General features: G+C 42.6%; 1 protein-coding gene across 4 annotated transcripts in view; it reads right to left on the reverse strand.

Moving 5' to 3' along the window:
- The window catches only part of SUCO (SUN domain containing ossification factor), a 481,248-nt gene that overhangs the window by 399,753 nt on the left and 54,434 nt on the right, over positions 1–27,061 (reverse strand). For all 4 annotated transcript variants that reach the window (XM_069231978.1, XM_069231976.1, XM_069231977.1 and 1 more), the window contains exon 2: positions 12,307–12,394. In XM_069231978.1, the coding sequence (XP_069088079.1) occupies positions 12,307–12,394 (88 nt within the window). The remainder of the gene's footprint in view (positions 1–12,306; positions 12,395–27,061) is intronic.

A 27,061-nucleotide genomic window follows, 5' to 3' on the forward strand; every position in this document is an offset into this window, starting at 1 on the left:
AGCAGACTAGACTACTGAAATGCCTTTTACGTCTAACTCCCCGCCCAGCTCCTCCACCACCTCCAGACCATCCAAACCGCAGCAGCAGCAGCGAGACTCATCCTGGACCTCCCCAGATGGACCCGCATCACCCCCTACCTCAGAGGTCTCCACTGTCTGCCTGTGCACAAAAGGTGCAAATTCAAGTTTCTCACCATCACATACAAACCTCTCCACAACATCGGACCCAATCTCATCCTTCCACAAGCCCACCAGGGAACTCCATTCAACAACTCTCCCCCTAGCTTAAGTCCTGAGAGTTTGATGCAGCCACAGCTCCTTCTCCTATCACGCTGCCAAGATATGAAACGACCTCCCCTCCCATCTGAGCACCATGCACACCCTCCTCGACTTCAGGAGAAAGCTCAAGAGATGGCTCTTTGAGGAGTAGCTACTGATTCGTAGCCACAACCCACAGAGCCTGGATACCCCCTGGGGTGGTAAGCCGCATTTTACAAATCTAATGATTGACTGATTGATTGACTTACACTAAGATCACAGAATAAAACATGGAATGGTCATATACTAGCTACTGTCACAATTAATTGAAAAACACATTGTAATGCACATAACTGATTTATTTAAAATGACAATATGTTTGTGAAAGCAAAACAGACATAAAACAATAATCAAGATTCCCCAATATAGTCACTACTTTCATCATCTGACTCGTGCAGGAATGACGAAAATGTACAAAACTGGGGAAGCTGGTTCTTTCAGCCTTTTCTCTACCTACTTCACAACATCACATTGTAAGTAAGCAATGCCAGAAAAATGGTTTGTAAACATTCTGTTATTTAGAGAATTTCCAGAATGCGCTACCTCGGTCGTGATACCAAACCTTGACAATGAAGTCCACCACCCAAAAGCAACAGGATACACTTAACACACATGAATGATTCGCTGTACTAAAACACAACTAAGGCGATCCTATTACAATTACCTGTAGAACGGGAGGGTGGATTGCCTTTAATGTTGAGATACCATGATACCATGTTAGCATCCACAGATTAGGCTCCTCACAGGCACCTCAAATATATATTTAGGAAAAGAGAAAGGTACTGACTGTTTTTGGTTCTTGTGAAAACTAGTGTGGATTTCTTAAGGTGAGGGAGCCTCGAACTTGCAGATCCTTCTGACAGAAAAAACAGCTACTAAGGAGGCTATTCAGAACTAGGAGTAGCACACTGGGAAGCTAGTCCTGACTGCAGAATAAACAAGCAATCACAATGCTAATGGATAACCCAATTTTAGATTGGGAAATCCAGTGATGCCTCTTGAGTTTCCAAAATATGCTTGAAGGATTCCATCGTAATGATAGCACTCACTAAGCAAGAGGTGAAAGAAAGAGCATCAACATAACCTAGGAACTGGTAGAGTCAAATGGCTGAATTTCTTTCATTTACACATAATTTTTTGCAGATGAAAAATGACACACAAAACAGTATGTCTAAATAATCATCTGAAAGATTTATATTCCTCTTTCAGGAATGTAAACTTCAGGTTCAGCTATGATTGGGAGTGATGACAAAACTAATCTCTTTTGTAGAGACAAAAAACCACAATGATCTTTCTTGAGACCAAGAATCTGGATCCTGGACACAAAAAAAAAAACAGATCTGAAAACCATATATGCGAAGGCCACAATGGAACGATAAGTAACGTGGTTAGGTGGTGGGGCTTCTTCTGAATTTCAGTAGCATCAGAAGTGCCCTGGTGGGCAACGGAAATGGGAGACATTCAGAAAATGTATTTTCAAACAGCTAATTAGGAATGGTTCTAGGAAGCTTTGGTCTTTATCCAACTAGAACAGTAAGAAGTACATCTAGTATTGACCAATATGGAAATGACCATTATGGAGGTCCTCCTCATAAATGGATATGTTGGAACTGTAAGACTGGAAAACATCTGTTGATGTGTACAGGCTCATTACAGTTGAAGCATCTGGTATGTGCTGTTGGCTCAGAAGGGCACCCAACCACGCAAAGTGAACATATGAGCATTGTTTAGCAAGACAGACTAAGGAGGCAACCACATATGGGAAGCGAGCACAAACACACACAGACGCAGCTGTTAAGATGCATACAGTTTCTTTTATAAACACACATTTCCATCTCCTGCTCCCTTTACACCCCAAAACAAGATTCTACATTTAATTTGCAAAAAATCACTACGCATCTGGAATTAAGAGCACAAGATTCAAAGAGGAAAATGCTTTGGAACAAAACAGATATGGATAAATCGCCAAAGGTTTCCCTTATGACTTTTCAGAATTTCATCCTATCCTATTCTGCTGCCTGTCCAGTGATTGGAAAATCCTTCTGGAAATGAACTTAAACTTAACTTCCAAGTGTCCCTTTGTCTTTAGCATATGTACTGCTTCCTACATATGTTTCTTTGGCACATATGTTGTTTCTCCTCTTACCATTCCCCACTTGCTCTTTCTCGCTGGTTATACACAACTGATTTAACTGCAACACTAGGGGGAAGCAAAATATTACTTTCAAGACAGGCAGTTTTGGAGAGGGTGACTGTGTCCAGCTTACTGCAGACTAGCTGTATTGTAATTACTATCCATTCTTGAAGGTTTTGCAAAAATGCCTAAAACTTAAAATAAAAATAAAATAAAAAAAAGGACATTGCCACCTTCAAAATTGCAGCTAGGATTAGTAGAGGAAAGCGAACCCTCCCAGAGATGAGGGTGATGTGGTACATGCTGCCCTAAAGGGAACAGGTTAATCAAATGGCTGGGGAGTGATTTCAGCAATAGTATTCTTATATAAAGGACTCTTGGCTACTGCAGCAGATGTAGGACAATCGTTTTGAAATTACCATAATAGAATTGAGTGTTCCTCAGAGTAGTCAACTTTAATTCAATTCAGTGAAATGCTGTGAACACTATTTAAATTTGAGTACCAATAATATATGATGGCAATCAACCTCCACTGGAATCGGAGGAGCATGTGGACAACAGAATTCCTGGGAACCCAAGAGCATGACTTTCCTAGAGAAGCATCATCCACCACTACATCAGTGATACAGGGCACCGGCAAAATCTCCAGAAAGCAGGCAAGTAAACTGAATGGGGGGTTGGGTACTGATGTACAGCAACTCACTTTCTTCAGGGAAAATGTCCCATTTGCTGCTGCAGGAAAAAATAACTATCGCAAGTAGCGTGCCAGATCCTGACTGCTTGGACAGTTACCAGTGTTTCTCCACAGAAATGCCTGTAAAACTTTGCTTTTGAGCAAAGACATTGGAACATTGTAGAAATGAACAGGATGGACTGCTTTTGCACAAAATATTTAAAAAAAAAAAAAAAAAAACTGTGTGGCGATTCACCCCCCTCCTCAAATTCCATGCATAAGGGGAGCAGTGCAATATAGAGTTGCTAAATAAAATATTAGTAAAGGCTGTTTCTATCTTCATGTCTCACCTCATTCTATGTGAATCAGACTCTAGAAGCACAGACTTTTTAGGTCACGCCTAAACCGCATGTGAGCTCTTTGAGAGTTTTTTTTTTCTCCAACAGTGAGCTTGGAGGCCACCCATTGCTTACCACTGAGTAGGCTTCATTAGTAACCTCATTTGCTTGCTTCTTACTGGTCAGCTGCTCGAGGCTTCCTTCCTCTGTGTGCCTGTCCCTCTCCTGGGGCACGTATGGCTAATTTGTGCTCTTTCGCCACTCTTTTTTAGGTGCTCCCCTTTTTTGTTGTGTTTAAACACTCTACGAAAAGCATGTGTTTCAGCTGTATTACTAGAGTACTCCCCTTTCCATGTTATTACCGCCTTAGACCCTCGTCTGCCCTCTTCTTGCACCCATCCCCTACCTCCCACTGTTGTACATCTACTTGCCACAGCCCCTCTATTTCACCCTCTGCTGTCAATCTGCCTGCCCCACAGTTTCCATCCCACTCTTCGTGGTCTCTATGCAAGCTCCCAGTCCCTCCCCCCAACCTCTTTTGTCCCTCTTGCCTCCCCGCCTGCCCTTCATGATGCATTCCAGTCCCCTTGAGCTCACCCCAACCCCTTTTACACTAACTCTCCTCCCTCCTGCAAGTCTTTCTCACCATGCAATGAAGTAAAAACAAAACACTATGATGTGGCCAGTACTCGCTGCTTCATAGCGCTTTTTTCCCCAAAAACCTCAGTTGTCTTTGTTGTGCCACTATAAGCCTTCCATCCCTCCGTGTTGCCTGCCAACCAGCACCCTCTCACGATACAAAAGCACTATTATGCTGCCATAGCTTATTTTATTTTCTTGTGCCATGCTGCTCCGTAGCATTTCTGCTACACAATATACTAAAAGATATTGCCAAGAACCAATATCCGACAAACAGTTAACCAGTGGTTATCACAGTCAGTCTCTATTTTTATATTGTGTGTCGCCTTTTATGTTGTTTAAAGTTTCGAAAATCGCATTTTACTTATCAGGATGCCTGTGTTCAGTGGCATCCGATAGACATATCTTTTTTAAATTACTCAGCTAACGTTAAGTTAGTGGCCTCTCACCTCCTTGCTGCCTTTTAGGACCGCCATTTTTATTCCCCCTCTGGTGCCGTTATACAGACGCCATTTTGGGAGGCACTCTAGTTGTTTTAGTTGCTCTTTCTTGCCTGATTAGTTCCCTATTTAAAAGCCGATGAGTCGGGCGCGCAGCGAACCGGTAAACAGTTAAGCTGTGGTTATCACTGTCAATCTCTATATTTATACTGTGACGCCTTTTATGTTTTAAATTTCGAAAATCGCATTTTACTTATCAGGATGCCTGTGTTCAGTGGCATCCGATAGGCATATCTTTTTTAAATTACTCAACTGACGTTAAGTTAGTGGCCTCTCTCCTCCTTGCTGCCTTTTTATTCCCCCTTCAGGTGCTATTATAGAGACGAATTTTGGGAGGTGCCCTAGTCGTTTTAGTTGCTCTTTCTTGACTTATTAGTTCCCTATTTAAAAGCCGATGAGTCAGCGCGCAGCAGGCGTACCTAATGCAAGCCCGTCTGCGCCCATCCATGCCCAGGGGCCAGAAACTCTACCGTAACTAATTTAGGTAAATTGACTTACTCCTCAAAGGAATTGTTAGGCATTAGGAGCCATTCCAATCATTTTAGTAAAGTTAGTCAGCACTCTACTCATCCTGATACTCCTATTATAAGATGTGACTCCTGTCAATGGCTCCCTCAGCATAAATTGTCTCCTGCTCTTATGAAAGATTCAGAGCGTAGGGGCAATTTTCTTCTAGTCAATTGTCGTTCTCTTCCTGCACACAAATTAGATATCTACTCACTACTGAGCGAACGTGCCCCAGAAGCTCTTTTTTTTTTTTTTTTTTTTTTTTTACTGAAACTTGGCTTTCTAAGGAATCTTCACCAGGTGTGGTTTTGGCTCTACCCCAAGATTATCTAATACATCACCTGGTTAGACTTCTCCTTAAAGGTGGAGTCGCCGCAATCATTTATAAAAATTCTAATTGCATTTCCCAGCCTATTGCTTTACCTGATAGTAAGAGTTTATTCTTCTCTTTAGCAATCAGTGCTAAGTGTACATTCTCTGGAATTCTAATATACCGTCCCTCTGGTCAATATGGGAGGTTTCTATAGGCTCTTCCAGAATTGGTTGCGGACTTGGCCTGCAAACACACCAACTTTACTATCCTGGGCGATTTCAATATTCATATGGATGAGATGCACGATACAGCTAGCAAAACTCTTGATGGATATGGCATCATTAGAACTTGGAGAGTTGATCACTGCCCCCACTCATGCAAAAGGTCACACCACTGATTTAATTTTTAGCAACCTCCAAATGCTATTTGTACAACCCCCCCCCCCCCCCCCCCCCCTCCTTACCTTTCCTTTCCTTTGGTCTGGTCTGATCATTTCTTAATTCCCTTTAATATTACACTCACATACTCTACATCAACATACCACCCTTTTAGGAAGCTGACTTTGCGGCAGTGGTTTAAACTAAACTGTAGGGATTGGCCAGACACCCTTAAATATACCCGCACTTTTCCAATAGAATCATGCTCAGCAGAAAGATTTAATGAATGGATTTCTAGTTCCCTAGTTCTCATTTCACCGACCAAGACGATGGTTAAAAACAGGGGCCACAAAAAGACACTTTGGTTCTCCCCTCAATTGCGTCTTTTAAAAAAGGAGTGTAAAAGACTTGAAAGGAAATGGAAGAAAACCTACAATGATGTTTCAAAATTGGAATACAGAAAATCGGTCAGATTATATCATACAGAAATCAAGTCTGTGCAGGAAGCTTATTATGCTTCTAGAGTAGAACAATCCTCTAATTCTCCTAAGGAGATCTTCTCTATATTTAAGGAAATGACTCAGGAACCTGTTGTCTCCAGTCTTATAGAAGCTTCCAAAGAACACAGCATTAATTTAGCTTGCTTTTTTCGTAATAAAATTTCTGAGATCCAGTCAACCTTTTCTAATGACTCATCTAAAGAGCCTAAAAAGTTATCTCAGACTGAACACCATCACTCAAGACCCTCCCTCTCAGTCATCCACCTGATGACAGGAGACCTACTTGGAAATTATTTGTTAAGAATAAAATCAGGATCTCCTTTGGTTCTGCTCCTCCAGCCGTTTTAGTTCAAGGTCTGGATGTTATATCACTGATTTTAACTAATATTTTCAACAATTCTTTTATAGTTGGGCATCTACCCCAACTTTGGAAACACGCTATTATTAAACCTCTACTGAAAAAACCTAAGTTGGATGCATCTCTACTAAGCAATTATAGTCCTACTGCTCTTCTTCCTATAGCATTCAAAATAGCGGAAAAGCATGTTAACAAACTGGCTTCTTAGAAGAACATAAGCTCCTACATTCTACTCAGATGGGTTTCAGACCTCAACATAATATGGAAACCGCCCTTTTGGCAGTGACAGAAGAAATTTGACAACGACTAGATACTGGTGACTATGCAGCAATTATTTTATTAGACTTAAGTGCAGCTTTTGGCACAGTCGATCATAAAATCCTTCTTCAAAGTATTACTCAAGTGGGATTCAAAGGTACTATTTTTAACTGTGTTTCTGGGTTTCTTCCTTTTCAGAAGGTAGGTTGTTTCAGATTTTGGATAGGTCTTTTTTTTCCGATATCCATTCCTTAAACTGTGGGGTTTCTCAGGGCTCCTCTCTAAGCTCCACTCTTTTTTAACATATATACATCTCCCATGCCTAAAATTGTGGAACCATGTGGTCTCTCTCTGATATCTTATGCTGATGATGCCCAGCTGGTCTATTCCTTTAGCAGCAATGTAAACTCTGATCAAGAAGCGCTATCCTCCTGCATTACAGACATCGCTAACTGGATGTCAGATAGCAAGCTCAAGCTAAATGATGAAAAAACTGAAGTAATGTTGGTTAGCAAATTTTTCCCTACTTAAATCTCCCATCTCAATTCCAGAAGAATTGAAAAGACTTACTCCCCCAAAGGTAACCATAAAATGCCTATGGAACAGCATGCAAAAAATATTAGCGGTTTCTTGCTTCAATCTTCTAAGAATGCTTCGAAAAAAATTCAAATCTCTCCACTTTCTCGCCAAAAGACTTATTAATCAAGCCCTAATTTTATCCCGCCTAGACTATGGCAACGTGCTGTTCCCGAGTTCTCCCATCTGTGTATTAAGGGGACTGCAGATAGTGCAGAGTACGGCAGCTCGGCTACTCATGGCCATCCCCAGAACTGCATCGGCAAAACCAGCCTTAGCCTCCTTTCATATCCAGCAAATTATTAATTTTAAAGCTTTGTGTATGGTACATCAAGCTCTTCATGATATTGGACCTTCTTTTATCAAGCGCATGATCACACCCTACAACCCCCCAGAGATCTCTTAGATTTTCATTTGCTGCTCTAATTAACACCTGCTGTGTTAAAAAAGCAAGATGGGGATGTAGGTCCTTCACATTCAAATCATCAAATATATGGAATTCCCTCCCCGTCACTTCGAATGGACAATTCCGAACTCTCTTTTCAAAGTAAATTGAAACTCTACTCTTTCCAGCATAGATTCTCACTGTGATGCCTTGGTCCTCTTTCAGCGCTGGGAGGCCTTCGGGTAGCCATGCACCTTATAAATCTATTAAAAACTTAAACCATTAGTTTTGCCAATGTTTGCTTTTTTGAAGAGTACATTTGGGATCTAGGGCCTGTTGAATTCTTCCACGGCACGGAAACAACTGAAAAACAGAAAGAAAACATATGAATATTTAAAGTTATTGTGCCTTCTGGTCTCAGAAAAGGACTTTACGCCATGAACATTCTGAAAAACATTTATAAATGGGTTGATGGTGTGGGCCTCTTGTGCTTAATGGGCCATTCCCTTTTCAAAGACTTCCATGACCACTGAGAAAGGAAGGGATATACAAAAGAAAAGGTGTGCACTGCACCTCAGTGAAGGAAGTTAGCATAATCCTACATCCCGCTCAGCTCACAAATAGGGTAGTGTATGAACATCTGCTTGGTGATGTCATTTTGTCAATGGAATGCTGTCCCCCTACATCAATGTCAATTTTCCACAATGGGATTAGTTTTGCCAGGAATACACAAATATTGAATCAATCAAGAAAGTCTTGGCTTTTGACTTGTTCAAATTCATGGTCTGGTGATCAAAGTATCGATGATTCTGAGCACCGATAAACAAGCAATAGCAAACCCAATAAATCGGAGTGTAAAGTACTAATGCATGTAGCAATAGCACATTAGAAGTAGAAACACAGGTGGCAGTCAGCAGGAGCCTGCAGACTGCTACATCTGTTAAATAGTCCTTCATGCAGTTCAATGTATGTATCCAAATGGATGCAGAAGGATATACACAACCAGCCAATGATATCAGGCAATGGAAAAATACGCCATCTGGCTGAGCCAAGGCGTGATTGACAAAGCCTAAAGAGGCTGGTCAAAGAAAGACGATTGTTGAAAGTCCATTATGTATACTGCCATCAACAGGTCACATTAACAGCTGCACTGTCAAATCCCAGACCAAAGAATCATCCACTTGACTTGAAAGAGGTGGTGTGTCGTCCTAGTCTCATAGAGGGAGGGAAAGGAATCTGCTAGTAGTTGGTCATCACAACACGATAAGACAGGGCAGTGTCACAAGTGATTCAGTGTAATGTGAGTCAATACGTACACTCGTCACTGCAATCGAGCAGTTACATTCTGCCCTAGTGAATGCCTTGATCAGTCCATGGGAATTCTAAACCATGGAAAGTCCACTCTCGCAAACAGCAATTTGTGAACAAATTCTTGATGGCTAGCGCTGGCAAGATCTTACCTGATTCTACGAAAATCTTATTAGGATTTGTTGCTAACTCAAAGGTTTAGCATTTACGCTGTAAAATGTTATTTGCGCATTAAAATCAGGACCAGCGGAACTGTGATTTATTCCTGTGCCTCGTTAACAAGTATGGTAATTCTATTTGTGAAGTTACAGACAAGTTACGTTAATGCAGAATTAACAGAGATGATTGTATTTTGTGATATTTTCACATATTCTTTGTTTGCACAGTCAGGAAAAGACAACATTGGATGCAGAGTTCTTCAAGACTAAAATAACCCATCATGGGTAAACGAGCTTGAGAGCAACACAGTACTGCTTGCAGCGTTTACTGAGATGAGGTGAATTAAATGTATACAAGAAGATCACTGGAAGGGCAGCGATGCGTGCCTATGGTGTCATATTCACAAAGTGTGACTGGTTCCAGAAAAAGAATAACCGTGGCAGCACTGTCTAGCTGAACATGTGACAGGAAGAAGTAATGGACGGGTCAGATGTCTGAAGCAGCAGTAGAAGGATCAGAGCATATGACAGACCAGAGCTTAACACCAAGCAGCGAGATCTGCATTTTATCCATTCCAGAGACTTAAATAGTTGGCCAACACACAGCAGTAGCAAAATAAACGAGCCCTTTTGTTTGGCAATGACCTTGACAATGATTGGAAAATGGGGCAGCATCATATGAAGGAGCGGTCATATTTTACAAATCAAGTAAACGGTAGAGTTACACACGACTATGAATACAGATACTGGAGGGGTTAATTTCAAAGCCAAACACCAAGTACAACGGTTTTTATAAACATACACATCTATGGCCGGAAAATAGAAATATAAATAAAAAAATGTAAACCTACAGAGTAAAGAAAGGGCGGTTCAAAGATTAAGAGCCTAAAGTAGTTAAAAGACGCGTAGAAAGTTCTGGCAGAGGTTTTAGAAAATGAAAATCGTCATTTAAAAACCTCCTTCATGGATCTGTCAGTCATGGTCGCAAAATCTTAAACATTTCCTTTATTATTGTTTCCTCTGCAATCTTTTCAAGCCGCGCACAAAATGGCTATGCTTAAAGATATACAAACTCGTTTTCAGGAACAAGACCCCCCTCAAATCTAGCAACAGCAGAGAGCAAAGAATCATCTTACCTGGAAAACTAACAAAACTGGAATCGAAAGAAAATCTCTTCAAAAACAGGAAATGTTATTTTAGCCACATTTGGAGAGGTGAAAAATGGCCTATCACAATGAATCTGCATTTTGGTGGGGTGGGGGGAGCTCTTGCATTTCCGAAGAGTCTAATGAACTTGAACATTTCTTATCTGAGACAAGCTCCTGGTTTTGAATACGAGGTAACAAAAAAAAATGATTTCTCACTCAGGTGCAGCATGCTACAATCAGATGATAAAATCTGCCTTCAGACTTCTCTTCCATTTAGAAAAGGAGGCCACCAGGAACATCTGGCTGACACTGGAACATTACCACAGATGTATCACTAGATGTTGCATAGACTAAGTAACTCCCAACTGATGGCAACTTACCCTCTACCGCCACCTTGCTCTTATTACCTACTACTACCCCAAAAAGCTGCTGAAGTCTGCCCTGACCAGCCAGCTGTTGGAGCAAGGCTGCAAGAGGACACCCTGAAGATGAAGACGGGCTGTAACTGGGAGAAACTAAATAAAAACTTAGGGAACAGATTTCAAGCCGAGTAGGAATGTAACTAGTGTTTATCCTTTAAAGTTCGCTCGTGGTGCAGTGTTTCCGAAACACAGTCACAGAGAAGTCACGTCACCAAGTACAAGAGGTTACTTTTCAGTGACAATACTACACTCCCGTTGTTGGAAAATGACTCAGCTTCAGAGAATACATCAAACCAAAGAGGTGAAGGCCATTAAAAAGGCACTCATGGGATGTACTTTTCTTTTTGCTTCTGAAAAACGAGCAGTCCTATCTGTATAGGCCTCTTTTTGACTACAAGTCCAGAACGAACTGCCATTCCTCATGCTGTTCAGGCAGAGAAGGTTTGACTCCTAAAAGAAGTCATGAAACATGAACTTGCTTTACAGCAGATTCAGAGAATGGGACCTTACAGCAGAGTGCCGCCAGGTAATCGTCCAACACTTTGTTACATGTAATGTTAGTGGAATGCAGACAAATAGCAGGCGATTTTAGTTTTAAGTTTAAAACGCCGTCAGTGCTTCCGGCATAATGTACAAAGTGAACAGATAAATGTTCTCTATAAACACGGGGATAATGTGTGGTGATGCTCCCTCTATGAACACAGAAAGAACAGGCATTGAACGTAAGGGGTTGCTATCATTTAACACAACTACATGAAGGCTAGTCCACATCAGCGGGAAGGCTCTAATTATGGCATGTCATAGAAATGAAGAGCAATATTCCAGCAACGGCGCAACTCATTGTTTCAGGGACAGAGAAAGTATAATCGGATCACATCACGTGTCCTTAATTCCAACTGGCACCCTTTCCCGTCAGCATCAACTTTAAGACCTGCTGTGTCATCGTCCAGTCTGGTGCCACCAACACACAACTCTAAATGGCAGGCAAGCTAAAGCTCTCCAGTGATCAATACCAGAAACACACCAGCCTTGAAAAGACCAAATTTAAACTAAGTAGGTGGAAGCCTGGCATAATTCTGATATCCACCCAGCGCCTGAATTCCGTGACAACTCGCATTGCACCATAAGGTACACCTTGTTTTAAGTAACAACTTCACTGCACCCTCAGTATGGACACAAATAGAAGAGGCAGTACTGAAGGGTATCAATGGTTAAGCAAGCTGTGGTCAATACCCTTCAATACTGTATATCATTTTTCATTATGGAACATCTTTGCTTTACTACCAGATTTATGCTTCATACGTGCTAATATGTACATACACACACATACTGTGAAGGAAGGTGTGGTGTTTCCATTTGTGGGTCAACGTACAATCTGCAACTAGTTACTGTACCTTTTTCTGGATGGTCTCATCTTCATTTAAGGAAGCACCATCATTAGAAAAGTCACTTTCTTCATCTAAAGCATGCCAACCGGGAAACCTGTGGGGCAAAATACAAAGCAATAAAAAAGCTGGCAAGAACATACAGAAGGAAACTCAAACATTGAAAATAAACGAAGTACTGGCATAGGTTTGATGCGGAAAACTCATTTTGTTTTGTTTGAGCACAATAAAGGTATGTCAAACAAATACTATTAACAGTAACGTATACAAGATGAGAACACAGCACAGAATGAATACGATTCTTGTTAGTAGCCGCTAAGATATACTTTATATTTCTAATGAGAACAAAGGTTTTCAAGCATTACGTGTTTGCAGAAAGTCAGCGCTGGGGACTAAGGGCCAGATGTAGCAAAGGTTTTTACCCATTGTGTGTCTATGGGAAAAAGTGTTCGTACATATGGCCCTAAGTCTACGCGGCGGCAGATATGAAAATGTCAGTTTATTTTTTATGTTTTTTTCAATACATATAAGTATTTTTGCGCAAACCTTTTTTGGTATCTGTTTTACAGCCCATAAAAAAAGTCATCCCACACCTCCTTCTGCACTGGTTACTTTGCATTTATTCTTTGTGTAAAACCTACAAGTTAATCAAACTTTTTTAGCAAAATGGCACACGCAATTTACTGAGGGGTGACATTCTGAAGGACAAAAACAAATGTTGGGGGCACAGTGAGATCCCCATTAGTATTACTAATCATGAATACTTCTATTAGCAACAAAATGCCCCTCCATTCGAAATAGTGTTATCAATCATCAGTTATATTATTGACAGAAGTGTCTATACTACAGAGGCAAGTACTTCAAAACTATACTTAGAAAGGAAGGTTAAAAGGGGTGTAACTCGACAAGTTCCTGTACAGTCACTGAACCTTGAAGCTCTGGCACGTAATGAAACATCTGTGCCTAATTTGATAACTGGGGGAAGGGAACAGAACCACTCAAGCAGGTACCGCATGCGGAGGCATCAGAGCTGTGGTGGTTATGCTAATACTGTGAAAGAGAAACTAGTGGGTCATAAGGCAGTCCGAGTTTCTGCCCATCCTTAGCCTTAGGATAGTTCAAGGATGATGTTGTTAAACACATGGAGAACTTTAAATAATATCACTGAAAAGAGAAACCCCCATGCATTCCCCCTTGGGTTCGCTGGGCAGCAATGGGCAAGTGTGGTTAGATGTGCAGGAGCAGGAGACTGAAGGATTTGTGCAAACCTTTGCAAGAGTCCAAGTTACTCCCCTTAATACAGGTAAGCCCATGTACTGCTTTGCACCAGTCCGATGTTTCTATGTGGGTAACAGAGACTCTGGTCAGCTTTGTGCTTACACTTAGAAGCTTGCAGCAAGAAGATATTCCTTCAGCTACATGGCGAGAACCGGACCACGAAATCACAGATGTTCCTAAGAGCAATAAAGTGAAGCCTAAGTAAAGGCTTGAGAGTTTTTTTTCCCTTTGTTTTCGGTTCTGAATCACAGGAAGATTAAATGAAGGGTAGGGTAAAAATAGCTACTGAGATGACCAGAGAAGAACAGTAATGGTTTCAATTAATGTCTCTAAATAAAGTCCCAGATTATTGAAATTAAAGTGTATTCAGGGGGAGAATCAGCTCAGTTCACAGTCAGCCAGATAAGCATTTACTTTAAGAAAAATTCAAGTAGTGGATAGGAAAGTGTAGGAAGTGGGCTCTGTATATACTATCTCAAAGTAAGAGATAGTGTGCACAGAGTCCAAGGGTTCCCCGTTAGAGATAACATAGTGGAAAAATTAGGTAATTCCAATGCTCTATTTTGTGGTAGTGTGGTCGGGCAGTAGGCTTATCAGAAGGTAGTGTTAAGCATTTGTTGTACACACACAGGCAATAAATGAGGAACACACACTCAAAGACTTACCTCCAGACCAATAGTTTTTATATAGAAAAATACCTTTTCTTAATTTATTTTAGAACCACAAGATTCAAGATTTGAAGTAAATACATAAAATGCAAGGTACTCCACACAGGTAAGTAAGGAACTTTGAATTAGAGCAGTAACATACACAGTTTTAGTTAAAATGGTAATAAGCTATTTTAAAAGTGGACACAGTGCAAAAATCAACAGTTCCTGGGGGAAGTAAGTAAGGTTAAGTTTCTGAGGTAAGTAAAGCACTTACAAGTTCAGTTTCCTGGGTATAGGGAGCCCACTGTTGGGGGTTCAAGGCAACCCCAAAGTCACCGCACCAGCAACATAGGGCTGGTCAGGTGCAGAGGTCAAAGGAGGGCCCAAAACACATAGGTGCCTATGGAGAACAGGGGTGCTCCAGTTCCAGTCTGCCAACAGGGAAGTACCTGCATCTTTGGAGGGCAGACCAGGGGGGTTTTGTAGAGCACTGGGGGGGGGGGAGGGGGGGGGGGGACACAAGTAGGCGCACAAAACACATCCTCAGCGGCACAGGGGCGGCCAGGTGCAGTGTGCTCAGCAGGCGTCGGGTTTTCAATAAGCATCAATTGAGGGACCCGGGGGTCACTCTAGCGGTGCAGGCAGGGCACCGGGGGGCGTCTCAGGCCAGTCACCGACTGAGCTAGGCAGAGTGTCACCTGATGGACACTCCTGCACTAGAGTTCGGTTCCTTCTAGTCCTGGGGGCTGCGGGTGCAGTGCTTGGTCCAGGCATCGGGTTCTTTGTTCCAGGCAGTCGCAGTCAGGGGGAGCCTCTGGATCCACTCTGCATGCGTCGCTGTGTGGGTGTGGGGGGGGAGGGGGGGTCATCTCAGGTTACTCAAGAGGTCGCAGTCGCCTGGGAGTCCTCTCTGCAGTGTTGGTTCTCTGGAGTTCGAGCCGGGGCGTCGGGTGCAGAGTGTGAAGTCTCACACTTCCGGCGGGAAGAGTGAGTTCTTTGAAAGTTGTTAGAGAGTTGCAAAGTTGTTGCTGTTTTTGAACAGTGCCGCTGTTCTCTGGAGTTTCTTGGTCCTCCGGGTTCAGGGCAGTCCTCTGAAGCTTCAGAGGTCGCTGGTCCCTGTCGGATAGGGTGACCACCCGTCCGTAAATTTCACAGACAGTCCGTTATTTTGCCCTGCCGTCCGTTGTCCGTGATGAAAGCCTTAACAGACAGCATTTGTCCGTAATTTTAGCCTTTCACCAACAGGACACGGAGGGCAGGGCGAAATTACGGGTAGATTAGTTTCCACAGCTGGATTGAAAGGCAGGGAGTCTCCTGTGCTCGGAGGGAGGGGCAGACAGATAAGAAAAGGCCTTCTTGCCAGGGTGTCTCCCCTAAAGAAATGCACATGTGCAAACTGGTAAATCTGCAAATGTAAAGGGTCTTGAAAACCTGCACTAACTTTAAAACAAAGGAGTCACTTAAAGCTTTCTGATGGCAAAGATTTTTTCTTTTAGAGGGGTACCTTAAGGGTGTTCCAAGGTGAGCTGTGGGTTTGTGGTTTTAATGGAGTGTTATAAAAAAAGTTAGTACTAGTTATAAACTGTATATTATTCAAATCTGTATTTGATAAGCGCGTTTTAATATTTAACCGAAATGTATTTGCGCATTTTGTAGCAGCCTATATTATGATGTAATTGTATTTATATAGCTCTTACTATCCCAGACGAAGTGTTGAATGCATGTTTAAAATAAGGACTTACACATTCACAGTTCTTCCAGGGGCCTCGGTACCTCATAGTACTAACAAACACTGGCAAAGCCAATAGGTCTCGTCTGCGCAGAGTTATTGGCTTTGCCAATGTGTTTTAGCCATACTATACATCAGAGTGGCTGCTGTTAATGGCATAGTGGTGTGGAGTGGAGTAGAGCGGCATAGGAGCAGTGGCGTAGAGCCCAGTGTTGCAGGGTACAGTGCAGTTTTTTAGAGTGCATTGGCGTAGAGTGCAGTGGCATGGGACAGAGTAGAGTAGAGTGGCATACAATAGAGTGTCAGAGAGTGCAGTAGTGTAGGGTGGTGCAGTGGCATTGACTGCAGTAGTACAGAGTAGATTGGTGTACAGTACAGTGGCGGAGAGTTCAATGTTGCAGAGTAGAATCCGTGCAGTGATGTAGAGTGGAGTAGACTGGCACAGAGAGCAGTGGCGTAGAGTACAGTGGTGCAGAGTAGAGGGCAGTGGCGTACAGTGAAGTTGTTTAGAGGGTATTGGCACAGAGTGCAGTGGCATAGAGTGGCATGGGGTAGTGTAGCATAGAGTGCAGTGGAGTGGAGTGACATACAAAAGAGTGGCAGAGAGTGCAGCAATGCAGAGTGGTGCAGTGTCAGTGCAGAGTAGACTTGTGAGATAAATGTAGAGTCCCAGACGTACACTCTAGTGCTGTGAGACTACAGACAAGTTGTGGCTTCCTCACATCCTGACATTAGGTGTGAGACTGTCGGCCACACCATCTGCCTGCCTCTTTATATTTTTTTGAGATTGAAAGTCCATGGGTGGTTAGGGTAAGCCAGATGTTTTTGGTCAATCTGTTTAAACTTCCATAAGATTAATTACCTTAATGTTTCCCAAACTGTTTGCCAGGGGTTTTAAAACGTTCAGAAACATTATCAAAAAGTTGCTGTTACTTTCTCCTCAAGAAAGATTGGGTAGATTTGGGTAGAGGTGATGGCCTTGCCGCAGTACTGAAGGGCATTAATTTACTACTGAACAAGGACAATGTGACACCTGAATGTAGCATACCAGAAGGCAATCACAAAAAGACCACAGTGAATAAATAGTGCTATGTTAAAAAGTAAATAAATTCACTGACAACATAGTGAGGCATGGCCTCCTTTGCGTGTGTCTGTAAAACTGACATTTGTTCTTGAATTTGTGTCCTGAATTTTGACCTGAATTTTGACCCTTTGTCCTGAATTTTTGTCCTGAATTTTGACCCTTTGTCCTGAATATTTTACAGTCCTGTCCAGAATTTGCATCAATGCCAGGTGGTCACCCTACTGTCGGATGCGTCGCTGTGCAGGTTCTTTGAGTCTGGAGACAGGCCAGTAGGGCTGGGGCCAAAGCAGTTGTCGGCTCCGTCGGCTTTGCAGGGCAGGTCAGCAGTCGTCCTTGTTGTAAATTGCAGGAATCTGATTTCCCGGGTTCTGGGTAGCCCCTAAATACTAGATTTAGGGGTGTGTTTAGGTCAGGAGGGCAGTAGCCAATGGCTACTGTCCTGGAGATTGGCTACAACCTCTTTGTGCCTCCTCCCTGAGGGGAGGGGGGCACATCCCTATTGGTGGAATCCTCCAATCTCAAGATGGAGAATTTCTAAAGGCAGGGGTCACCTCAGCTCAGAACACCATAGGGACTGTCCTGACTGGTGGGTGACTCCTCCTTGTTTTTCTGATTATCTCCTCCAGCCTTGCCGCCAAAAGTGGGGGCAGTGGCCGGAGGGGCGGGCTTCACCACTAGCTGAGATGCCCTGGGGTCCTGTAACAAAATGCATGAGCCTTTGAGGCTCACCGCCAGGTGGTACAGTTCCTGTAGGGGGAGGTGAGAAGCAGCTCCACCCAGTACAGGCTTTGTTCCTGGCCACAGAATGACAAAGGCACTCTCCCCATGTGGCCAGAAACTAGTCTGGTTGTGGCAGGCTGGCAGAAACTGGTCAGCCTAGCACTAGGAGTCAGACTGGTATTCAGGGGGCATCTCTAAGATGTCCTCTGGGTGTATTTTACAATAAATTCCACACTGGCATCAGTGCATTTATTGTGCCGAGACGTTTGATACCAAACTTCCCAGATTTCAATGTAGCTATTATGGAACGGTGGAGTTTGTGTTTGACAAACTCCCAGACCATATACTCTTTATGGCTACCCTGCACTTACAATGTCTAACGTTTTGCTTAGACACTGTAGGGACATAGTGCTCATGCACATATGTCCTCACGTGTGGTATAGTGCACCCTGCCTTAGGGCTGTAAGGCCTGCTAGAGGGGTGACTTACCTATGCCACAGGCAGTGTGAGGTGGGCATGGCACTCTGAGGGGAGTGCCATGTCGACTTAGTCATTTTCTCCCCACCAGCACACACAAGCTGTGAGGCAGTGTGCATGTGCTGAGTGAGGGGTCCCCAGGGTGGCATAAGACATGCTGCAGCCCTTAGAGACCTTCCCTGGCATCAGGGCCCTTGGTACCAGGGGTGCCATTTACAGGGGACTTATCTGGGTGCCAGGGCTGTGCCAATTGTGGGAACAAAGATACAGTTTAGGGAAAGAACACTGGTGCTGGGGCCTGGTCAGCAGGATCCCAGCACACTTTCAATCATAACTGGCATAAACAAAAGGCAAAAAGTCAGGGGATAACCATGCCACTGAGGCATTTCCTTACAGAAAGTGCCTGCGCTCAATGATGGCAAAATGCTATAGAGAAGCTTAATGCAAAATCTGTAGCTAAACGATGGGCACTCACATCAAAAACAGAGTATAAGGTTGAATCTCTAGAAAATTGTGCTAGAGTGAGATTTTATGCATGACTTCTTCAATTTAGGTATCAGGTAAGATGCTGTACCAGCTGGCAGTGAACTAGCTGGAACTTTCCGAACCTCTATTAGAGCCTCTCAAGCTTGTGCAAATGGGAGCTGGAACGTTATTGTAGTAATCAGACACACAAATGTACTTTGAGGCCAAGAAAGTGTTCAGTTTGCAGATCTATTAAAAAAAAAAACACACACACACAAGCAGCAACTCCAGAGGACATAGAAACAGCTACTGAACAGTGGTTAAGAGGTCTGTCCTTCAGAAGTAAAAATGCGGATTTCGCCTAAGGGAAAATATATCCCCTTCCCTAACAGGCAGTAGCCAGGGCTTAACAAATGAGATTCAGAAAGAAGCACATAAGGGCAAGAGGGTACTTAAACAGTATCAGTTACAGTCCTATCTTTAGGTTCGTGGTACATGTGAGAGTGACACAGAAGACTGGCTGAAAAGTTCTAGGTTGAGATATTTTCTTTGCATTTGGAAAAGACTTCTTTCTGTATCCTGTACCTTCATATTTCTTTACATCTCTACTGCTCTTATTCATCCCTCGACCAAGGAGGTCAGGAAGTGCTAACCACGAGAGTTCCGTATTTAAAAATGCTGAATAAGAAAAATCTAAGGAACAATACCATTTTTTCCTCAAACTATTCAAAATATCATCTTGCCTTAAACGTGGAATTTGTTGCAATCCCTCTTGAAGTGTTCAATAAGCATAATTGAGAGAAAAAACGTCAGCCAGTTTACTTTTATAATGCACTTTATTTTTGTCAAACTGGCGACACTCCCTCATAGTTCAAGTGGATCCGGGCATAGTCCTAATCAGGGGGCGGGGTACAGCTCTGGGCAGAAGAGCCAAGTTGTCTTGTTTCTAAATAAAGAGGAACATGAATTTCAATATCACGTATCATGAAACTTTCTAAAACCGGAGGAGTTCGACAATTCTAATTAAGGGGTTATTTCCATACAAGGCATATGGACTAGCTTTGAACTGTCCAATAATAAATTCCTATAGCTGAGAGGTTCAGACCATCTGCAAAACTCTTAGGCTCGACCATGTACCAATGTCATCAAGATGGAGTTATATTTGGAGCAAAGGCTTAAGTATTAATCTACATCTTTTTCAAAAATATACTGCCTCACTGGGCAAGGTTATAAAACAAAGAGAATCCCTGAAATACTTAGTTAGTCACATCTTTAACAGCACCAAATTTCGTACATGGTATTTATTTTTTTCTCAAGAATATATACATGTCCATTAAAATTATGTAATTTGTGTGTACGTATAGATGTGTATTGCTTTAGCGTGACCCTGGATAGGAGGCAAACGAGTGCTAATCAAAAGGGAGAGAGGCCTTGGGTGCGATTTAGGTAGTTATAGTGAGATACGCAATAGGTAGATTACCATTCTGTGGGTCAGTAATGTACTCCAAGAGGAGAGGGAAGATCTTAAACATTTTTCTGAATTGCAAAAGGGTTGGAGAAGCTCTGATGTCAACCTGGATGTTGCCCCCATTTCCTGGAGTTTTTTTCTTTCTTGCTTTCTTGCACATTTTTGATACTTGGCTGTCAATGTCTTGAATTTGGCCTGCGCAGTCTGCCCCAGGTGGATTCTTTCCTTACTAGGTAGGTCAGGTTGTTTGTGATGGCCCTTTAGGTGATGCAGTTTGTTTTGAAAATCATGCAGACCTGGAGGGAAGCCCCGGAGTTACTTCAGTGCATATGCACTGTGGCCAAAATGTTTTAGTGCCTCCGTGAGATGTGCCACTGTACAGGATGGTACCAGAGTGATTTGGGCCATGCTTTTGAGCAGGTGGTTGCCTCTATTCAGGTGAGGGAGGACCAGGGCTTGCAGTAATGTTCTTGAGTGTTTCTCCAGAGGGAAGGATTTCACTTTTTTCAGGCGAAGAAAGCAGTGTTTTCTTTAAAGTGGAGTTCTGTGCAGAGGATGATTTCAAGTGATTTCTCACAGGCAGTAAGAAGGGGTATGGGGGAGTGAATGTCTCTGTTCACGTCACAGACCAATGATTGGATGAGTGGTTGTTTGGAGCTGCTAGTGATCCGGGGAAAATTGCATTTTTTCAGCTCACCTTTCAATTTTATCTGCTGCGTGTGTATTTTTCTTTCTTAGGAAACGTCTGATTTTCTTCAACCGTTTCCTACAATATAGCAATATGGTTGCTTCTTACCAGAGCTTCAAAGACCGTGCTTCCAAACCCTTGGAAAGAAATGAATGACTAGTGTCTGAACCCTTTGAATAGCACGTACCCAAAGTGTGAAAGACTGTGTGCTGTCGCCAGTAGAATTAGATACTTTCAGATCAGGCACTGGATGCTACAACCGCAAGCAAAGTACAGCAGGAGTTAACTCCATTTGAAAGGTTTATGAAACCAGGTATGGAAGCCAAGCAATTGATAGCCAATTGCTATACTCTCTTGAATGATTCAACTCTATATTAAGACATAACTTCCAGGAAATACGGGAAACAATGTCGGTTATTAGATTAAATTGGAAGAGGCGTGGGACAATGTGGACGGAATAGTACAATATCCAAAAGTACACAGTTGTTGGGATGGGATTGTCTCTGCATGGTGAATGGGTGTGTGCCTCTGACACACATACCAGAATGGTTCTGAAACCTGTATACTGGCAAGTTATTTGATTGTGTCATCACACTAATTTGGCGTTTATCCGGAGGCTTAAATCTGTCCCTAGTAAGACGAAAATGTTCTATGATGTGGAGCATTGCCCAAAGTGTGCCCTCATGGCAAGCATAGGACTACTGGCCATATCCTGGGCAAGTCACATAATGAGGTGGTGGCAGTGTGAAGAGTCTTTTGTGAATCTTTAGTGTGACCAGAAATTGTGTGTGTGACCACTCTTGTGTAAAATTCCACTTTATTTGTGAACCCTAGATCTTGTGCTTACATTCCATGTGCAAGTCTTGTGTGTGCATGTGTAATTGGTGTGTGACATATTTTAAGTAGTAGGTCTCTGAGTGGTGGCAGCTTGAGTACTAACACCAGTGGGATCCATTCTGGGTGGCCCTCTTTCTAGCATGGCACAAGCTTGCAGATGGAAAAAGCTTCTCTAGACAGTGAAAGGGTACGGCCTGTATTCCTGTAGCTGGATATTTGAACACTGAAGTAAGGAAGGATGGAGACAAAGCGGTCTTCAGTAATTCAAAGTCTTGCTAGGAAGGGGCTGCTGATTAGTTCTTCCTGTGCACTGCCATTTGAGTATATGTAAGGGCTGAGGGGGTGGGGCTGCAGTTTCTTTTGTAAAAGGAGTGGAACCTTTCTAGCCGGTGTCTTCATTTTAATTGATCCCCAATTACTGCTTCAGGCAGGCTGATGATAACCAAGTAGAGATCTCATCCTCCATTGTGCCCTTGTTTGGGATAACCCTGCTTTGTGCCAGCACCATTGCTACCTGCTTTGAAAGTAATAACCCTGCACAAAGATTGTCTGTGGAAGGTTATCTGATGAACAGCCAGAAAAATAAATTTGGAAGAGAACCAACCCAAACTGGTTCTGAGGCCATGGACAGTGGAGCACATCTCCTGTCTGGAAAGAGTATAAAAGTAGGACCCAGACCATCTCATTTTATTCCGGTTTCAAGTTCTTCTTGACCAAGGAAGGGAGCACTCCAAAGAGTACTCAAAGGAATGATTACTGACCAGTGCTGGTCTGTATGACAGTCTGTAAGGGGGCAGGGAAAATATCATTAAGCCTGCAACCTGCTAGACAAACTAAGAGTCTGCCTAAGGACACAGTGATCTGCCTGCCTGCTCAGAAGCCCAAGGGGTGTGCCTGGCACTGCAGGATTGACTGTTCAGGAGAAGACCAGCATGTTCCTGGTATGTGGAACACCGAGAAGTAGCTATCACAGGGGTGTGGAATTTATTAAAATATCTACTTGTCCAGGGGACAGGTTGATTCTCAAATCTACTTGTCCTGTAAAAAGATCTACTTGTCCCTTTGGTGCCATGTAGTGTGGCGACAAATTATGGCAGCAATTAATAGCCTCTCTGATTATGCCAGGGCTACTACCATAGTAGGGCTTGAATACTTGGAGTTTCAATCCCTACTGTAGCAATTTCCTTATTTTGCCACCTTTCTACAGATCTGCATACTGGGGCTGGAGGAAGCAGTAAGCAATAGTTCCAGGGCTGGAATGCCTTTGAGTCTGCAAACCTACTAACCTGCATGTTTTAAAGATTTTTACCAGCTTCTCTCTAATATTTTCCCATAATAAGAAAGGTTGGACATTTACTCCTGACAATGGCAGAATTCTAACTTCTTCTAGGGTTGGGAAGAAAGTGGCTGGAGGGAAAATGAACTTGCAAATGCTCAATAGATTTTCACATGAGCAAATCTACACATCGTATTTACCCATGCTAAAATACAGTTCACAAATATTTTATAGGGGTACGACATATACCATGGGTGCACTTTTGTGACTTTCTTTAAGAATTTGGGGCCACATGTAGGTAGGTTCAGATTTGTGACCTGCAAATTGCGAGTCGCAAATCGGAATGTAGGATGGTGTCCTTGACACCATCTGTGATTCGCAAGGGCTTCGCAAATGCCCACCTCATGAATAATCATGAGGTGGGTCGCAATTTGCGACCCTCTCGTGAATGGTGGCCTGCTGAAGACAGCAGACCACCATGTCTGTGACTGCTTTTCAATAAAGCAGTTTTTTTTGTTTTGTTTTTGTAATGCAGCCCGTTTTCCTTAAAGGAAAACGAAATGCATAACAAAAACGAAAAATGAAACATTTTCGTTTCATTTTTTCAGAGCAGGCAGTGGTACGCAGGACCACTGCCTGCTCTGAATTTTTTTTTACAGTGACATTCACAATGGGGAAGGGGTCCCATGGGGATCCCTTCCCTTTTGCGAAAGTGTTAGCACCCATTTGAAATGGGTGCAAACTGCGATTGGTTTGCGCCCGCGGTCACAAAACAATCCTACATTGCACTGCGAGGTGCAATTAGGAAGGGAACACCCCTTACTAATTGCGAGTCGCAAACCCGTTTTGTGATTCGGTAACCAGGTTACAGAATCGCAAAACTGGGTTTGTGCATCGCAATGTGCTTTTTGCACGTCGCAAACAGCGAAAGTCGCTGTTTGCGACATGCAAAAAGCTACCTACATGTGGGTCTTGGTCCCTAATTAGGTCTGGTGTTAACAAAGACATTTTGTTTTTATTAAACTTCTATTTCTCTCTCTTTCGGCTGGCTTTACTGTGAGTGATCGCATTCTGCTCTTCCACAAGGAGCATATTGCCACACAAAGTAGTTTTGTTCAGTGTCAGGAACTACAGTGGCAATCAGTGACGTAACGAAATTGGAGGGTGCCCCTTTGCAAAGAACATGGAGGAGCCCCCTCTCCAGACTCACTCAGGGCAGGTGCTGTGCTGAAGGGGCCCTCTAGAGGGCGGCTGCGGGGCCTTTGTTATGCCGCTGGTGGCAACGTGTGCTTTAAGAGTTCAAAACCTTTTGGGGGGGGGGGTTGCCAATGTTTGTTACAATGTTGAGGGCCTGGTAGCTCCCACAACAATAAAGTGTTACAAAAGCCATGTCAAAACAAGACACGCATTGATGAAACTAAAAGACTTATAAAAATATGTCAGATCAGTTGGCTTTGTCAGTGTTTGTTTATTTTCATGCTTCCCATAATCGTGTTGAAAATGGTTACACTGATTTTCCATTAGAAATATTTTTGGGAAATACTAGCATGCATCAACACATTTTACTAAATTACACTTCATTTGCATATAATCAGAGAGCATTCTGGGAGCATTATACTTAGCCTCTTAGCCTAAACTTTTCAAACATGTGTGTACACGTTTTTTATTTTTTGTACTGGAACCAACGAAGTGTGACCTTAAAACATTTATTTACAGCACTCACCCTAATAATGAAGGCTTTCAAATAATGAACCATAAATACAAGTTCGAACAGCATTATCTTTTGGAAACACATTACCTCAACTGCAGAGAATTCCACTCTCTGTAAACAGGCAGCCAAAGGGTTTGTGCTGCAGGGGGTTGGGCCCACTTGTCCCAAGGACAAAGTAAACATAAAAACTTGTTGCCCTTGACCCCAAACAAGATGTCCCGGGCGTCGGGCAATAGGAATTCCACATCCCTGTCAACTGTGTCAGAAATTTCGCAGCAAATCATTGTCCTACAGCCTACCATTTGTCATGACCCAAAATGCCTGGTTCTGCCACTGCCATTAAAGGTGCCCATCCAAGAGGAGCTGTGGCATCAACCTAAAGGCTACAACTGCTGAGGGTGAGCATTCACACTGGTCCCAGAGGTTGCATCTGCCAAAGATAAACACCATCCTGCATCCGGCCCGAAACTGCAAGTGTTGATGAGACAGATATGTAGTGAATAAAATATATCCCTGGGGGAAGACAGGCTTGACTGCAAGAGTGCATGCTGGAGTTTGAAATTTTTGCCTTTGACCTCATGGTTAGTTGGACTGCAGTTGGTTTATAAATAATGATAAAGTTAGTATACAGAATTTTAGATGTTAACAATGAATAACAGGGATGTATTTCAGTCGTGTCCAACTGACACCAAATATACAAGAAGTGCACAGCTCAAGCAGCTTTTTTCTCTCAGTACCCCCGAGGATAAAATTGCCGCTTTATTCACTTTTTACCTATCTATATTGCTATATCACATATGACTACACCTAATCATCTGCCCTGTTTCAACGTCTACACATGGGCATAGTAGTAATGGGGAAGCCATATTTAACATTCATCCTGCCACCCACCACACCACTCTTTATATTTAAAAATTAAAATACCTGGCCTTCTGCTACCCTCATTTATCATGCTACCCCTCGCACAGATATAAAACAAGCCTTGGCATAGCCAAGAGCTCTAGCTTTGCCACCAGGCTTTTGACTTATGTCTTTGCACGGTTGTTGCAAAATGTTACTGCTGGGGAAGCTGCCAGGACCTCATAAATATAAAAAACACTGAGAAAGGAAAACCTATTTTTTGGTTCCACAAGGTACATATTACCATAGTAGACCCTGGCACTAAGGGGAACTACTTTGTGTGTGGATGTGCTCTCTGAAAAGGAAGCATACTGTACGTAACAGTGAAGTCAGACAATAACTGTGTTATACACAATTTTAGTTAACTCAAATGGACAAACTAATACCAGACCTAAAAAAAGCCAATCTATTTGGTGTTTTAGCTGCTAGTCTCTTGCCTGTGCTAATGTTTTTTTGTAGTGCTTCTGTAAGTCTTTATTACAAATAGATAAACAGAGCGGGTCAGAAAGACAGAGAGAGGATCACAAAGACAAACGAGAGGCTCACAAAGACAAGGGACCCACAAAGAGATAAGAGGCCCACAAAGAGACAAGAAACACCCAAAGAGACAAAAGGCACACAAAGATGGACAGAGATGGATAGACAAACAAGCAGAAAAAAGTAGAGCAAAGATACATGGATGCAGACAGAAATAGAATTAAAGACTTGCAAAGACAGATAAAGGTTTAAAAGATAGAAGTAGAAAAAATATGTAGATAGAAGTTGTATCAATAGTTAGATAGATAGACATGCAAAGACAGACCGACAGATGGACTTGCAAAGGTAGAGAGAAGTTGCATAGATAGAAGCTGCATGGGTTGATACAAATTGCATAGACATATAAATGACAACACAGATTGAAATAGTAATATCTGCATAGCTGTATAAGCATGCCAAACAAGAGCACTAAAAGCCAACAAGAAAGACAAAAAAGCAGGACATACAGACTAATTTGATTTACGACAATAGCTAGTCCCCAAATAAAATACTTACGGGGCTGCAGTTTTTAAATGCATTTCACTGCGTGCAATTTAAAAAGTGAATTATTATATAAAGAATAGATTCAAATGGACTCAATCTGGTACAATTTGAAATAGCAGCAATCCGAGAATCAAAAGGCAACTCTAAAGGGAATGTACCACATTAGCAGCAGGACAGAACAGATAAAGGTGGAATGTGTTCTGTGCAGTGAAGAGCTGGCAGAAAGTATACTGCTATCACATTTGACTCTAAGCACAAAGGCACTACTAAAGTAATAACTAAGTACAAACAAAAACACTGGCAATGAGGGAACTACTGTTTGTGTGGATGTGCTCCTTGTTAACAAGCAAAATGCTGTCACTCAAATAGAAGTTAGACAGTGGTTCAAGTAGGCTGACCCACTGTCCCTTCCTGTATGTTGTTGTTAGTGGGTGTAAGCAAAATGTAAATGACGCAACAGA

This window comes from Pleurodeles waltl, chromosome 4_2 (assembly GCF_031143425.1).
Source record: "Pleurodeles waltl isolate 20211129_DDA chromosome 4_2, aPleWal1.hap1.20221129, whole genome shotgun sequence".
NCBI classification, from domain to species: Eukaryota; Metazoa; Chordata; class Amphibia; order Caudata; family Salamandridae; genus Pleurodeles; species Pleurodeles waltl.